General features: G+C 30.7%; 2 protein-coding genes across 2 annotated transcripts; one reads left to right on the forward strand and one right to left on the reverse strand.

Annotated features, from left to right (window-relative positions):
• Positions 1-1,800: 1,800 nt before the first annotated feature.
• Positions 1,801-6,917, reverse strand: LOC108686170 (nardilysin-like). Its single transcript, XM_018191308.1, is given in 12 exon segments — positions 1,801-1,833; positions 1,835-2,410; positions 3,115-3,426; positions 3,912-4,062; positions 4,217-4,720; positions 4,814-5,157; positions 5,247-5,417; positions 5,530-5,735; positions 5,803-5,998; positions 6,079-6,192; positions 6,534-6,615; positions 6,823-6,917. Coding segments are annotated over 12 exon segments (2,784 nt in total).
• A 3,206-nt stretch (positions 6,918-10,123) lies between these two features.
• LOC108686202 lies at positions 10,124-14,803 on the forward strand. Its single transcript, XM_018191361.1, has 2 exons — positions 10,124-10,515; positions 13,278-14,803. Exons 1-2 carry the CDS (start codon positions 10,393-10,395, stop codon positions 14,778-14,780), a joined length of 1,626 nt encoding a protein of 541 aa, XP_018046850.1. The 5' UTR covers positions 10,124-10,392; the 3' UTR covers positions 14,781-14,803.
• Positions 14,804-16,186: the final 1,383 nt, after the last annotated feature.

The raw sequence follows: 16,186 nt of genomic DNA on the forward strand, positions 1-16,186 counted from the left end.
TCTTTTTTTTTAGAATTGTAATGCTATATTGAATGAGAATCATCGCTAAATTGAGTTAAACTTCTTATATCGCTAACATTTCCTTCTTAAAAAAAAATAGATAAACTATATGCATAGAGTTTCAACTGAAAAAAATAAACTAACTATTAGAGGTTGTCACTTCAAATAAATTTTTGTAATTATTGAAGAGTTCTGGAAGACCCAGAAATAATTACGAATATCAATAATTTTTAATTATTCATATTGTAATTATAAATAGTAAGTGTTTGAAAATGTATATAAGAAAGAAGATGTATAAGATAGAATTACAAATCTATATAATAGAAAAATTGTAAAAATAGAAAAAAAAGAATATATATGATGTTTATTTAAAGTATAAAACTCAAAACCCACTCTTAATGAATGTTGCATTAATTTAAAATTATTTATATTGTACATTACTTATTAATGATCACAAAATCTGATTTTTAAAAGCAGATGCTCTGCCTTTTTTTTTATGTCAGCTATCGCCGAATCGCAAAATTTTCTTTTCCGAAAGAATAGGAAACTGAGCAGTTGACTTAAAAAGCAGTTAAATTAAAAAATTTCCTCTCTTTCTAGAAAGTAGAATATTTAATATTTCATCAGTTTATTTAAAATGCAATTTCCACACAATATGTATGCATATATAAAAATAAAATATTTGTAGAATCAGTCTTTCAGTTTATAAAAGTCTTGCTCAACTGATGTGCGGCCTTTGTAAAAGAATACGAATTTTAAATCAATTAAGTTAAGTTTGAAAATTTGTGATATGAGTCAGGAGAGGAAAGAGAAAGAAGAGAGAAAAAGAGAGTGAGAGACATATTTTATTGAAAACATTTTGTCGTGTTTAGAATAAAAAATTACATTCTTGAGCAAGTACTTTATTTTTTAACTAATATCCTCCTTTATTGTCACTAGGAATGCACCGGATATCCGGTATCCGATATTATACGGCACTTGTTTACTATCTAATCGGATAGCCAGATATCACTATTATCCGGGAAGATATCCGGTTGAAATATCATTAAATTGTCGATTTTTTCTTATACAAATATTCTAGAAATAAATATTCATGATGCTGCAATATTTTATACATTGTCGCAATCTTTTTCTCTATAGGCTTTTTTTTTAGAAGAAATATTTTCTCGGAACCCGGTCGGATATCCGACTCGAAGAAATTGCCTTCTCGGATATCCTATCGAATGCTGGATATCCGATGATACATTCTGTCCAGGTATCTGATATCCGGTATCCGATAATTTTACGATCCGGTGCATCCCTAATTATCACAGTATATATTTTTGTCTATTACTCTTATTACAGTTACTTATAATATGTTTCCATTATGTATCTGTTTATATGTTTCTGTATTCTTATTATTAAAGAAAAAATATTTATATATCGTTATATATAAAACTAACAATTTCGTTCTATTAACTTCGAATATTCTAGTTCTGTAGCAAAACGCAAAAATTCTATAGCTGTTACAATAATAGCTATTATAACTTCGAATATTCTAGTTCTGTAGCAAAACGCAAAAATTCTATAGCTGTTACAATAATAGCTATTATAATAATAACTATTATTCATAACGACTTATCGAAAGAATATAGAAGTATGATGAACGTTGCAAAAGATGTTTGCATTGGTTTTTTGTGTAGTCCTATGAGAGGATAAAAAGCTTAAATTTAATTATTTAACCGTTAAAGAAAAACTTCATTATCATAAGACAATAAAAGTTTTCATTTCATTTTATTATATTATTAAATCGTTAATGTGTCATTTATTCTGTGCTCTAAGAGGATTTGTTGGAATGCTTAATTGAAAATATGAAAAGTTTTTTCTTATAATCTTCTACTTTAGTAATATAATGATATTTATTTGACTTGTACTGCTGATCGTCATTCACGTATTCTAAATGAACGTATTTCATTTTTTTGGGAATAACTCCCACAATATGTAAACTCAATTTTCTGAAATTACTTCCATTCAATGTGTGATCTGCAAGCCATTCTCTCAGCTTATTAACATTTATTTTCTTTAGAGCAAGTATTTCCTGTTCGTGTAAATCAAACATATAAGTACACGTTATGATCTCTTTCCAGTTTCTTTCAGCTTCTTCTTCAAGATTGGCATTGTCATATAATCTAGATTTTAGGAACATTTCTTTGTAAACATCTAATTCCTCTTCTGTGAGCTCTTCCATAATGTTTTTAAACCATCTCAAAAATTCATCGATTTTCTTATCAAAGTATTCAGTTGTGCCTTGATATGCTTGGGCGCAAATAGTAATAACATATCCTAAAATTCCGTTAACGTTACTAAACTTGATCTTGGTATATATAAACTTATGAAGTAGATCCTCGTGTAACTTATTGTTCATTATATACTGAAAACAAGTGCAAGTAAATATGATGTGCAAGTACAATTAATCGTGATAATCAAAGATCTTACTCATATTTCCTTAATTTTTAAAAATAAATGAATATACATTAAAGATTCCATACATTCAAAATATACAAAACAATATATATTATTTAAGAGAATCTTTAAGTTATCTACATCACCGACTAAATGCAATATTTGTATAATAATTACATTTTTCTCTTTTATAGATTTAAAAATCTTTTCTCAGGATTAAAGTACGCATTAATATGTGCGTGTCTGTGTGATAGAGTTTATGCCGAGAACAAAAAAATGACTTAAATTGAGATCATTATTATTTCTCACCCCAATATAATATTATTAAAAAATGACTTAAATTGAGATCATTATTATTTCTCACCCCAATATAATATTATCAATATCGAAACAATTTGCTTGATATAGAATCTGTACTTACGAAATTGTCATCTACAGACTGTAGATGTACTGTAGATGTAGGTAGTTTACATAAACAAATGACGCGAAATTCTTAGAATTTCAATTAGAAGTCTAATTAAAACATAATTATTCTACGAAAATTTATGTATATGTGTGTGAGTGATATATTGGTGCAGTAGTATATAAAAATGTGTCGATGTGTCGCATTTTTCGATAAATAGCGATCTCCTCGAAGTTAGCGTTTCACTTTAAGATCCCCTTAATACTTACGCTTATCAGACGAATTAATGTCGATAATTCAATCGTGGTGATGCCGGCTTGATAATAATTTGATATTATGGAAATTGTATCATGTTTGACGATATTTTTAATTTTGTAATAGCTTATGCCCAAAGGTATCTGAGTGCATCTAAACTGTTGTATTGTATTTGAATGTAAAGAGCTACAATTAATTGTTTTAATAAATTTCTGTACGATCTTGATCGCAACAGTCGACGTTATGTTTCCTTGCACGAGACATTGAATGTATAGACGTTCGGTAAAGGATTTTACAAAGTCTTGAAAGTCTTTCAAAGTGATATTCTGTATAATAGTATACATATCAATTAGTGAATGATGGTCGAGTTTCAGTATCGATAATGTCATGTCTCTGCAAGCAAGAGTAAAGATATAATTGATTAGCAGAAATGTAACGTGATATAATTTATTTTATGATCATATTTTATGATCATTTTATGATCATTTTATTTTATGATATCAATTGTTACAATTAATATGTTAATTATTTATTTTAATCATGTAAGAATTTTGTAATTGTTGTAATAATGCCTGATATAATAAATAATCAGTAGTCAATACTCGATGAACATTTTAGGTGCGCTAATTGAGTTCAGATATATCAGCGTTAGTTGAATTTTGACATTTTCAAATATATCCTTTGTAATTAAGCTTGAATATTGCTTCATGCTTTGTGCATAAATAGCCGCTACAAGCTACAAATATAAATATAATGATATATTTTGAAATTATATTTACAACTCCAAAGCACACTTTGAACGTTTACTTACTGGCAGAGTTTCATTAAAACCGCTTATTTTTAATGTAAAACCATTGTGAAGGATGTTGACAGTATGTGTAAACCCAGCCAGTAAAGATGGATATAATTGATCGACTAATAGCTGTCGCCATAGTTTGCAGTACATACGCATGAGAATTTCACTAAAATATCATTAATATTCACGTCTTTTTCGATAAGATGTAAATAATTATATAAAAATTATAATATTAGTAATCATAAGTTAAAAATTGGTATACATATAATATCAAGTAGTAACTACAATTATTGCATGGTTACATTTCCTGTGCTACTTACTTCTTCAACGATTCAAATTTCAGAGGTGAAATAAAATAGAAATGTATACAACATTTCAAACAAAACTTAGGATTCGAGTGATACCAAATCTCCGACATAGGATTACAGTATAATTTTATAGGATGTTTCTGAATTTGTTCATTTGGTACCTGTATTAGACAAAGGTTCTTGGTAAGAAATATATTCGGTGATGGTAAAGAAAATTCTGGTAGTGGCTCAATGACTTTCCAACGTTCGATCCATTTTTTCGGTATCTCAATATCCGTATATGCCGTGTGCCACCATGGATCAACCTTCTTTAATTCGAAATCATTAAAATTCTTTGAGAAAATCATAATATTCGCCATTTCAGGTACCAAATAATTCAAACATTTTTGTATAACTTTTGCATTATAATTGGAATTATGCGAGTTTCCAATTATATAAGCCTTCGATGGAAAGAAATGCATATTCTTACTCAAGTATTTTACAAAAGAGATTGGTTTGTTGTTGTAATTAGTAAATCTAAAAAGATTTTCAAGTGATGTTCCACAAATATGTTGTTAACCTTTCTCTTCAATCTTCTTAAATACATATTTATTTCTAAAATTACTTTACCTATAAATAATTTTTTTACTCTCATACATGTCATTGTAAATTGCTTCCTGTGGACCCGCTCTCTTTAGTAAATTGATAAAAGAAAATATCGCATCTAGAACATCTTCCAGATGTTTTTGTCCTTTAGAATTGAGTACTATGGTGAGCTGTATTAAGCTGTACAAAGAGTTTTGTTGAATCTCACAATAATTCATTTTCTCGTCTGATGTAGGACTCCATATCTTTTGGGATAGATAATTAATTAAGGAACCTTTTCCTTTATATTCAAGAATCCACGGTATATATAGATATGAATTACATTTATAAAAATCAGATAACGAAGGCAAGGCCCACGTTATTTTTAGCTGCAAAAGAGAAATTTTTTGTATATTTTGTATTTTTATGTTGTATAAACCTAGGTTCTTTTACATCTGTTCAAATTTTAGTCACATACTCGTGTCAAATATTCCGAATCACTAACTTTATACATTTTTCGGAAAGCAGGAGTATCAAAAGGGAAATCGTTTTTAAATTTGGAAAAATTATCTGGAGGTATGCTGTTATTTGACACACCAGCAAAGCACGCTGTGACAAATTTTTCCATTGTATCCAACGGTAGTCCCGACTATAAAAAGATGTATCATGTTATGATTTAACTTTATTTTATAAACAAAGGAAATCGTAAAGTCTGTAAGTAATAAATAATTCTCGCGTCGCAATTTTAATCACGAAGTTACCTGTATTGCTAGCTTCATTCTGTGAGCGCTGTAATAGCGCTTTTTAAATTTGACCAGCACATTGTACAATTTGTCGTGATCTATATTATCGTGCAATTTTATTAAATGGTCCACAGAAAACTTGTTGACTGGATGACCAGTTTTTGCGAAGGAGGAAAATAGTTGATCGTATTTGTTCTTGCTTTTATATAAGCTTTTCTGAAACTCTATATAAGCATAGTATGTCAAGATTGCAAGTTGCGACAACAATGTTTAAATTATGATTTATAATACCGTTTTGTATGTCAAATAGGTTTTTCATAAATATATGTTTCGATACTATAGGATTAATAAAAAAAAGACCAAAACTGCGGAGAGTTAAAAACAAACTGTTTTCTTCGATATCAAAGTAAAATATTGTATGCTCATTGTTTACTGAGACATCATTAATGCCATTATGGTAATGAATAAAATCTTCCAAAGTACATTGCTGCAAATAAAACGATACTTAAATACTTAAATATATGAATAAATAAATTTATTGTAAATTTATGTATCATATTTTAATACCTCTGAACATTTTTCGGGATCTTGAAAAAGCATATAGCTTAAGAAGTATGATATGCCCGGAAATTCTGCTGGATCACTGAAATTTCCTACATTCATGCATAAACTACACGCTGCCTGTTTAAAAAAAAAAAAGAATAAATACATCACGCGCATTACACGCAGTATTAAATGGGGAAAATTGAATATAATCCGCAGAATGACTAAACAGTTTGAAATTGTATCACACATTTCGAAATCAATTTATGGAAACTTTTCTGTAGTGCAGAAGATTAAATTTTTCAAATCAAAACTTTACTGTCATCATAATCATAATATACTGCTTAAATCTTGAAAATAGATATCTCTTATGGTTTTAAAGTTTATTATTAATATTAATTTTAAATATAAATTTTGAATAACAACTAAAAAAATTAGTAAGTCTTAAAATATCTATATATATAAAATCTTATTTATACCTTCTTTTCTTGAGAAAAGGATGTTATTAAATGTTCATCGGAAATTAGCAAAACTTCTAAACCATTTGGTAATCTGATGGTTCTAAAGTTTAAACATAAAACAAACAATAATAGAATGAGAAGTTAGTAAGAATATTGTATACTTTGTCGATCGTTTAACAAATCTAAATATATTGTAATATATTTCTAAATATATTTCTTTCAAAAGATTACTATTATTATCATATTATTTCTCATGTTTAATGCAATCGAAATCGTGCTTCTTGCTGAGTATTTGCTCGCGTTTTACCTATATTCCTTGTTGTCGTTCTCCTCTTTGTCGACTGGATCCAAATGTACATTTTGTCGAGTCTTTGCATTCCAACTCTTCTCTGACCTCTTCATTATGTCACCGTGCAGAAAATTAGAATCGGAATTATGTCAATTTGTAAAATACAACCTGATCCGGAAAAGCCCAATTTTAAGTTCTTTTCAACTTCCTTTTCAGTAGACCTGACACCATTTCAATTAGCACATTAACTGAAAGATCTTCTTTCTTTGCACATATTTTCGAATAAAGGTCAATACGGCTAATGTCTAACGTATATTATACGTAGAGGTTTTAAATGTTTATTTATTTGTATTGTTCACATAGTGATCTAGAAGGTTGATATTCATAATCCATTTGAATTTAAAACTTAAGTCTTAAATTGTTATATAAGTCTTATATTATTATAAAACATTCTTATATATATTGCATTTAAAAATATTATTAATTATTAGCATTTGCAGCCTTGTTAGCATTTTTAAATATTGCTAATTAAAATAAGAATTATTAATTGAAATAAGAAACTGGCTATGAATATCGGTTTATCTTATTATTGTTTATTTCCCCATCAGCAGACAATATTTTTAAAAATAATGGATTAAGTCCCCTTCTTTAGATTAAAAAAATCTTTATTGTAATATTTGAATAAACATTTTTTTAACATTTAAGAAACGTTCATTTAAAGTTTAAAAACATTTCTTTAACGTTAAAAAATGTTTTTTAATGTTAAAATTATTTAAACAAAATTAGAAAAAATAATAATTTTGAATCTTTTTTTTAATTTATGTTTTTTTTATCAACAATGTTTAAAAATCTTAGACGACTAATTTTATTAATTAATTTCTGAATTTAATTATATTTTAATCTTTTTCACTTATCGGCCGGGTTTTTATGACTTGGGATCTCAGGGTGAGTCTCATATTTTATCCGTCATGACACTTGTAACTATCGGTGCACATAGTTCTTTTATTGGCATACGTATGATATATTTAACGCAATTATATTATGTTAACTTCTCTTCCATGATTATTTTATTATTCCGATTCGTTTTTTATTAATTTGAGCTTTAGAAAATAATATTTTGTATAAATATCAGATAAATAAATATTTTTTAATCATATTTTAAATAAATAAATAACAAAAAACAAACATTTATTAAACATCATATAAACGTTTAAAAAAGATTTAATAAATGTTAAATAATTCTTTAAACCATTATTTCAAATAAATAGTTAATGTGAAATGAATGTTTACTAAACATTAAATAAATATGAAATAAATGTTTCTTATCACCACGTTTTAAATAAATAAATAATGTAAAAGAAACATTTTATAATCGTTAAACAAACATTAAAAAATATTTCTTTAAACCTTTATTTCAAATGAATAATTAATTTTAAATAAATATTTAATAAACATTAAATAAAAAATGTTTTTTCTAAACTATTATTACAAATAAATATTTAATGTTAAATAAACATTTAATAAACGTTAGATAAACATTTAAAAAATATTTTTTCAAACCATTATTTCAAATAAAAAATTATAATGTTTAATAAACATTAAATAAATATTAAATTAATGAATTAATGAAAATGAATCATGAAAAATATAAAATTAATGAGAAATAAACGTTTATAAAACATTTAAAAAACATTGTCTGCTGATTGGATTATTATTAGCGTAATGGATCGCATATGTATGAAATTTCTTTTATAGACTTTCCACAATAAGCCAATACCTAAACTTTGATCAATCATAGTCGATTATTCTTTTCTTCGATTGCAATTGGTTAATTTCTTACAGATTAAGACTTGATGCTTAGGTAATGGTTTATCGTAAAAAGCCTATAAAAGAGAATCCATACGTGTGTGATTTAGCAACTTTTTTTTTTATTAGCAACTTGAGCCAATTCATTTGAATTGCTCGTCAAGATGAAAAAATGTAGTTTAAAACTAACCGAGTCGTTGCTGAACGAAATAGAAAGCAATTTAAATATGAGAAAATAGAGAGCACATACAATTTAAAAATTTCCGCATATTTTCTTCTTAATTCAAAAATGTTAATAAAAGCTGTAGCCAAAGTCTTGCTTTAAAGCATTTGCAGCATCGCGTTGACCGTAGACAGTCAATATTAACGATATATAAATTTAAATTAGAACTGTGCGTTTATGCATAAAATATAATAATCTATATCTACATGCTAATGTGCAATGTACACATGTAAAAGTATGTAGATTTCTTATATATTTTAATTATTTTTTATATAAATACAGTAATTTATGATCCAAATTAACTATCGTTGCAGAGAAGAATGTATTATATATAAAGCTTTTTCCTGTTCATATATTTTTATTTATCGATTCTAAAGTTAGATATTAGCAGTTATAAAACTTTTAGTTACGTGCAAAAGATTCGTCTTGCTCGGAGATAATTCAAGAACGTCCATATTATCAACTATTGGTATAAATTTATGATCGTTAATATAAATTGTATATATATGTATATTTTTGTTAAATTAATAATTTTTGTATCGAAAAAGGTAGCAAAGAGAAGCAATCAACTAATTAATATAAAACAATTATATGTCAGTGTTTAAAAACTGTTAATATAAATGTTCCTTTATATAAATATTTACTAATGTTATTTTATATTTTATGTTTTTCCTTAAAATTTCTTCCGGAATAATAACGGATCTTTTCTTTTTCACGATTGCGATTTTATAGCTGTTACCAAATCCAGATAATGTCCATGATTTTGTGGTTCTGTTCTGTACTATTAGACGAGTTCGACAAAGGCACAATCAGACTTTGATTCATCTTTATCTAATTTCATGAAATAAGCATGGAACAGAACCACAAGATCGTGGATATTACCTACGAAATATAATGGTAAAAGCATGGTCATGATCGCTCTCAGACTTCTCTTTGATAACAATATATAGCTCGAATCAATCGTTAAGCGGCGACGCCGATCGATCTCGCGTTCGCATGCAGTGCATCAGATCAGATATTACCAGCGACCAGCGGTCGCCTAGTTCCATCTAGTCCGGTCGATCCACATTGCCCGACCTACGTCTCGACTGGTCTCAGTCACGTACCTGCTGATCGGTCGCGTCTCGTGGCGGCGTGTTATCGAGTTTGCGCGGTTTATCACGCACATCTCTACTTGTCCTCTCTTCCTCGTTCCTCCTCTACTCCCACTATTTCCTTCTCTCTCGCTCCGATCCATTCTTCGTTTTTCGTGGATGCTTTTCTGGATTCTCGCGGGTAGGGCGCGGACGCACGCGAGCGCATACGGGTGCAAGCAAGTAGCGTGGCAAGGCGGTAAGGGCAGGGCGCGCGCCGAGGACAACGTAGCCGAGCGAGGGCAGCGTGAGAGGCGACCAGTCAAGATAAAGCGCAAGCGAGAGCTAAGAACTGAGTGGAGGCGCGCGCGTGCGACGTCGTGTCGTGGCGCGCGAGAGGGCTGTGCTGAGACGACGCGCGAGAATAGCCAACACGGAGTAGCGTGACTTGAGAGCTCCGGAGAGCTCTATATCAGTATATGCGACATGGAGACCCTCGAATCGAGCCGCGTTTGCCGCCTCTGCGGTCAGCACTCGGGCATCTCTATCAACATCTTCGACGAGACCGAGAATCACATTCGCAAAATCAACGCTGTGCTGCCGATCATGGTACGTCATTATACGCTTTCTCTCTTTCTCTCTCTCTCTCTCTCTCTCTCTCTCTCTCTCTCTCGTTCTCTCGCTCTCTCATTTTTCCTCTCTCCCTTGTGCTCTTTCCCGTTTAAGCGCGAGCCTCACACACATACATTTGTTCCTTCTTTCGCGCCCTCACTCCTTCTCCTTTTCCTTCTCTAGCGCTTGATCCCCTTTTACGACTTCCCTCTCCATCCGGAGGGTACGCGCCCGCGTGCTCTGCTCCTATATGCACTCTCATCGTCCTTGTAAAACGCACCCTTCTCCCTCCCTTCTATTTGCCACCTTGTTACGAAACGCGTGGTCCATTCTCTTTATCAGCTGCGCTGTACGTGACTTTACGCGCGCTTTTTTCCGATCCTTCCCCTTCACCTTTTCCGCTTTTCGACGCTCCAATTTTTGTCTGTAACACCTGTTTCTATAACGAAAAGAAAAGAACTTCCTCATTCGCATGTCGTGTTGGCAAAGGAGAATAGAATACCGCTATTTTCGTGGAGGGGAGAGAAGAGTCGGACGGGGATATTCTTTGTGCGGGCGGAGCATACGTCATCGACCACGTGCGAAAAACATCGTGGTCAGCGGGCTTCGCCACGAGGACGAATCTCTTCTTTCTTTTTTTTTTTTGCAAAATCATCTATTTGCAAAAAGTGAGGTTATTGCCGTTTTTGCGCGCGAAATGAATGTATTCCAAAATGTCGAGAGCGCGGATTACATTGCAATTCAAAGCGCGAGAGAAGGAGAGGCTTGAAATGGATTTCATAAGTTTCTTGTGATATTCATCGCGGTGATTTTTTGGCGCAGATTTTCGCATTAATAATCTTTTGGATTATTTATGTTTAGCATTTTGAAATTTCTTATTTTTATAGCACTCTTCTATTTTTCTATTTTTTAATGTCGATTCAGTTTTTTTTCTCTTCTTTTGATGCGATAGAAGTGAAAATATAAACATCTTGCGAAAATTATAGAATATTTGAAATAAGCATAATTAATGCATTTATCATATTAATCTTTTGTAGAAAATTAATTCTGGAAGGTGATTGTAATTACTTAAACATTGTTGAATAATGTTTTAAATACTCAATAAAATTTTAATGCTCAAAATAAGTAATTAATCGCTACTTTTTAGTATTAAATCGGATGTCTGTAAGAAATATATATGTATAAATATAAATGAATATATATTGTCAACACCACAAATATATTCAATAGAATATATGTTTAAATCATTTTAACATTTTTTTAAAATCAATCCAAGAGAATTTTTTTTCTGGGAATTGTTAAATGACTTAATAATTTTGTAAGAAGTAAATCTTATATTAATTGTAATAAATGTGAAAGTAATAAGAATAGTAATAATTGATAATAGTCTGTAGTAATATCATAAATATGAAGATGTATATAAAAAGAATATTTGTCTCATGGATAAAATCATAAGAAATAACAGTTTTTACAACCTGACAAATTATTAGTATATCACTTTTAAGATTCGTCTTTATTTAAACTCAGAATCAGTAAATTAATTTACTTTATTTTCAGTTTAAATAACATTAAAAAAAAATTTAGATAATATTATTTTCTATATTAATCGAAGGACGATCTTATATGAGATATGATATTTTCTAACAATCAGTTTATTAATGTAAATGATGTTATTATATACGTATATGATAAAAAGGGAAAAATTCGAAATCTCGATCGGAAAATGCATTTTAATATTGTCATTTCACTAAAATCCGCCGCAGCTTGTGCTTTATATTTATAGTATATTGTTATATTTTTTAATATTTAAGATGTTGTAAATTGAAAAGCAGGATAGATTTTAGAAATCTATTCTCCTATTAATCATTAAATTACAACTCTTCTAATTAAATTTGTGACTTGTTCTTAGTTATACGAAACTATTCTGAAGTAATTAACAAGGGTAACCGGTGGTTGCGATAATGTTAATGAACGGAAGTTTTCTTGTGTGACATGTCACTCGTCATACTCACATCTACATCGAGCAATGACGCACACTCGTTTATTTCTCTTTCTCCATACACAATTCAATGTTGCGGCTACTATTTTGCCTCCTATCAATAATTGCGTAACAATCGAGGCGTTCGGTGTAACAACAATATACATGATTTTCAAGATATTAATCACTTAATCAATTTAATGTAATCATGGGACAGAGTTCCCAAAATCAATATAAAATTCATATGAAATCCCTATGTACAATCTGATAATTATATATATAATCATCAGAAGTCATTGTATAATATAATATTAAATAAAATCGTTTATTTTACCAAATAATATACTATATACGTGAACAAAATTATTTATAATCAAATGAAACTATACGAAATCAAATAAAATCATATAATTCGTGGGAATATTTCAGCTAGTGGCTACTCCTTCGATGATTTTTTTCATTTCTTTACTTTTCAAGAATTTCGAAACGCGTAAGTCTTGAAAAATTTTACGTTCGACTTGAATTTAGATTAAAGTTCTCCGATTAATTTCTTCATAAAAGATCGTAAAAGATCGAAGTGCAAAAGATTGAAGGTGCACCTCTGGAAGGCACAATATTCCTAGAATGAATATTAAAAAGGATGAATGATATTCATATAACATTCTAGGAATATTGTATACTTATTATAAGAATCGAACAACTTAATTAGGCTGTTGATCCTCCGAGAATCCTTGCAGCTCGCAGGTCCTTTTGATTCCGTGTTTTGCTATGCATTTCTCAGGTGCACGAGATGGATTTACTGCCGAAGCAGATGTGCCACCGGTGCAGCTACAAGTTGGAGGAATTTCATAAGTTCTACGTGGACTGCCTGAAGACGGATGCTGCGCTCAAAAGTCAACTGTCGTGGATGCGGAAGGGTGGCGTTAGTAGAGAGAAAGTTGGCGTACCAATGGTGCACATCGAGAACATGAAGATTAAAGCGGAGCCGCTCGATTATGACGTGTACGAGCTGGAGCCGTTGGTGGAGAACATTGACTACATTAACTCGATGAACTCGGTGACGTTCCCGGCCAGCAGTATTCACAACGGATTGACGTATACGACGTTCTCTCGATGTTGCTGTGATAAGAAGGATCAGAGCAGATCGAGAAGAACAACAGCGGAACTCTGTCAGAATTATCAAGGACAAATGAATAGATGCGACAAAATCGCGAACGTCTCGCAGAAGAGGACTTTCGAGAACACTACGCGATTAAAATCGATTAAGCGAAATCTCTTTACGCAGTCAATGTTCCCAGATTGCCCGCAAAATCGTCTGCAGCATATCGAGAACACTATCGAAACTGTACGAGATCGTCTGGTTACAAACACGAGTACCAAAGATGACGTAGCCATTCCGGAAACGCGGAACCATTGTCACAGCGGTCTCAGAACGCTTCCTAAGAATCAAGCGGTAGCCAGGAGTACAATAGTGCGGAACCTGAGACCCAGGAAGAATCTGAATTACGCACAGGATAAAGATAAAATATTGAGTGTTAATCCGAGACCATCTACATTGATCAAGTCAAATGTTTCTGAGGCGACATCCTCTCCGAACTTTGAGCTAATGCAGCAGATCAAGGTTGAGTTAATAGACGAATTCGAAGGACGCAACTTAAGGCCGAGAAGGAATGTTGTGGATTATCAGGAGCCAAAGATGAAAAAGATTTCGGAGTCTCGCACGAAGAAGCGCAAATTGAACGAGAAAAGCTCAAAAAACGGCAGAACATCGAACATTCTGGATTTCAAGATAAAGCAAGAGGTTCAAGAAGATTTAGAGAATACGATGGTCAGTGAAATAACCAATGCGACACCACGATTACCGAGCAAGTTTGTCACTTTACCCACGAAGATTCAAGCAATGACGAGTGACAATGGTAGTCTGCGAGATGATTATCTCAAGTCGCGATTTCGGGGTCAGCTTCAGTTAGCCGAACGAAATTCACTTTCCAACATCATGAGGAATAAGCTAGCGAAGACAAAGAAGACGTATCAGTTTCCCAAGGCAAACTATTCGCCAAAGTATCTGAGAAGTCAGGATGTTTATCTGAGGAATGGTAAATCAAGGAATAACACGGAGTGGTCAATGAAAAAACTGCAGACGAGAAAGTTGATAAACACGATCAACAAGAAAAAATCACCGATGTTGAAGTTATCCGAAAATATCAAGCATTATTGCGAGTCGTGCAACGTCAAATTTATAAACAAAGAATTATTCAGACTGCATGCGTGTTACTACGATTGATCTTTCGCGACAAACATGAAATCAACGAGCTGTCTGAGAATCGTTCGAAGGATTAAGATGCCTTCTAGATATCTCTGCTAATATTTAAAAAAGATTAGAACACTTCGCGATGAAGTGTAAAAGATGCATAAATGATTAGAAGAAATCTTCACGATTGTATGATAATGTATGTATATACATGTGCGTATATTTCAATTTGCTTCTAATTTTTTTCTTTTACATATTTCGCTCATACAATGGAAAAGGCTATTCTAAATTTTAAATCTTATAAAAATAACGAATTGATAATTTATAAAATGTGCCTATCCCTAAAAAATTTGACCAAGTTTTTTGCAATATTGACACTAGTTATCTGATTATTGACTCTCTTTCTTTTTCTTGATGGGATAAATTATTCTGTTAAAATTAAGTACAAGAGTAAATTCTGTATGTACATAATGTACTTTATTTAAATTTAATTTACACATTGTATCTTTACTGTATCATTTATTGCGTAAGTGATATGGATATATAGTGTGTATTATATATTATGTATTATATACACACACACACACACACACACACACACACACACACACACACACACACATATATATATACACACACACACACATACATTATATATATATTATTATATATATATATCTATATATAAATACTTAGATCTTTATTGACTTAAGTTATATTAAGTAATTATACAACAATTGTTACGCTTAAGACTTTAAGTAGAAATTCACAAGTCGCCTTCAAAGAAACAATTGTACGAATATAGAGATAGAGTAGAGATATATTTTATGAGAGACAAGAGATATATATACTAGTTATATGTCGATATTCTTAATGAATCCATGTGATATATGTATGAAAATAATGACCGATCTTTTGGAGAACTCCATATTATGTAAGTCAACGGATGTAATAATCGAAAATTCATCTTTCTACTGTTACATCGGAATTTTATATATTAATATTTACAATCTCCTACTTATCTACATGTTTTGACGATAGTTCCAAATTACATTACGCTGCGTAAAAAAAGACTTATAGACATATATGTTTACTATACTGGTGATACACATTCAAATAATTTGTATCCGATTTGTATATTAATCTATATTGGACATACGCAGTGAACATAACAGATTCATTAAATAATTAATTACAACTCTATTTTTCTAGCGTTGTTATCACTGTCATCATTGACAATTAAATTGAATAATATGTTATATTAAATCTTATTCATCATGATATTAAGTTTATGCAGTTCTTTATTGTTGCAAAGTTTCTCTAAATTATCTATCCGTCGATACACACAAATAAAGAAATAGTTATTGTTAATGGGTAGATACATCTTTCTCATATCATTTAACAGATTAATAAATGTTATATATAATTATATATATATA

This window comes from Atta colombica, unplaced genomic scaffold (genome assembly GCF_001594045.1).
Source record: "Atta colombica isolate Treedump-2 unplaced genomic scaffold, Acol1.0 scaffold166, whole genome shotgun sequence".
In the NCBI taxonomy this organism is placed as follows: Eukaryota; Metazoa; Arthropoda; class Insecta; order Hymenoptera; family Formicidae; genus Atta; species Atta colombica.

What these genes read in the sequence shown, in the direction of transcription:
- LOC108686202 (XM_018191361.1), top strand. Translation starts at nt 10,393, where the DNA reads ATGGAGACCCTCGAATCGAGCCGCGTTTGCCGCCTCTGCGGTCAGCAC. An exon ending in ACGCTGTGCTGCCGATCATG is followed by an intron (nt 10,516 to 13,277) that starts GTACGTCATTAT and finishes TGCATTTCTCAG; the next exon opens with GTGCACGAGATGGATTTACT.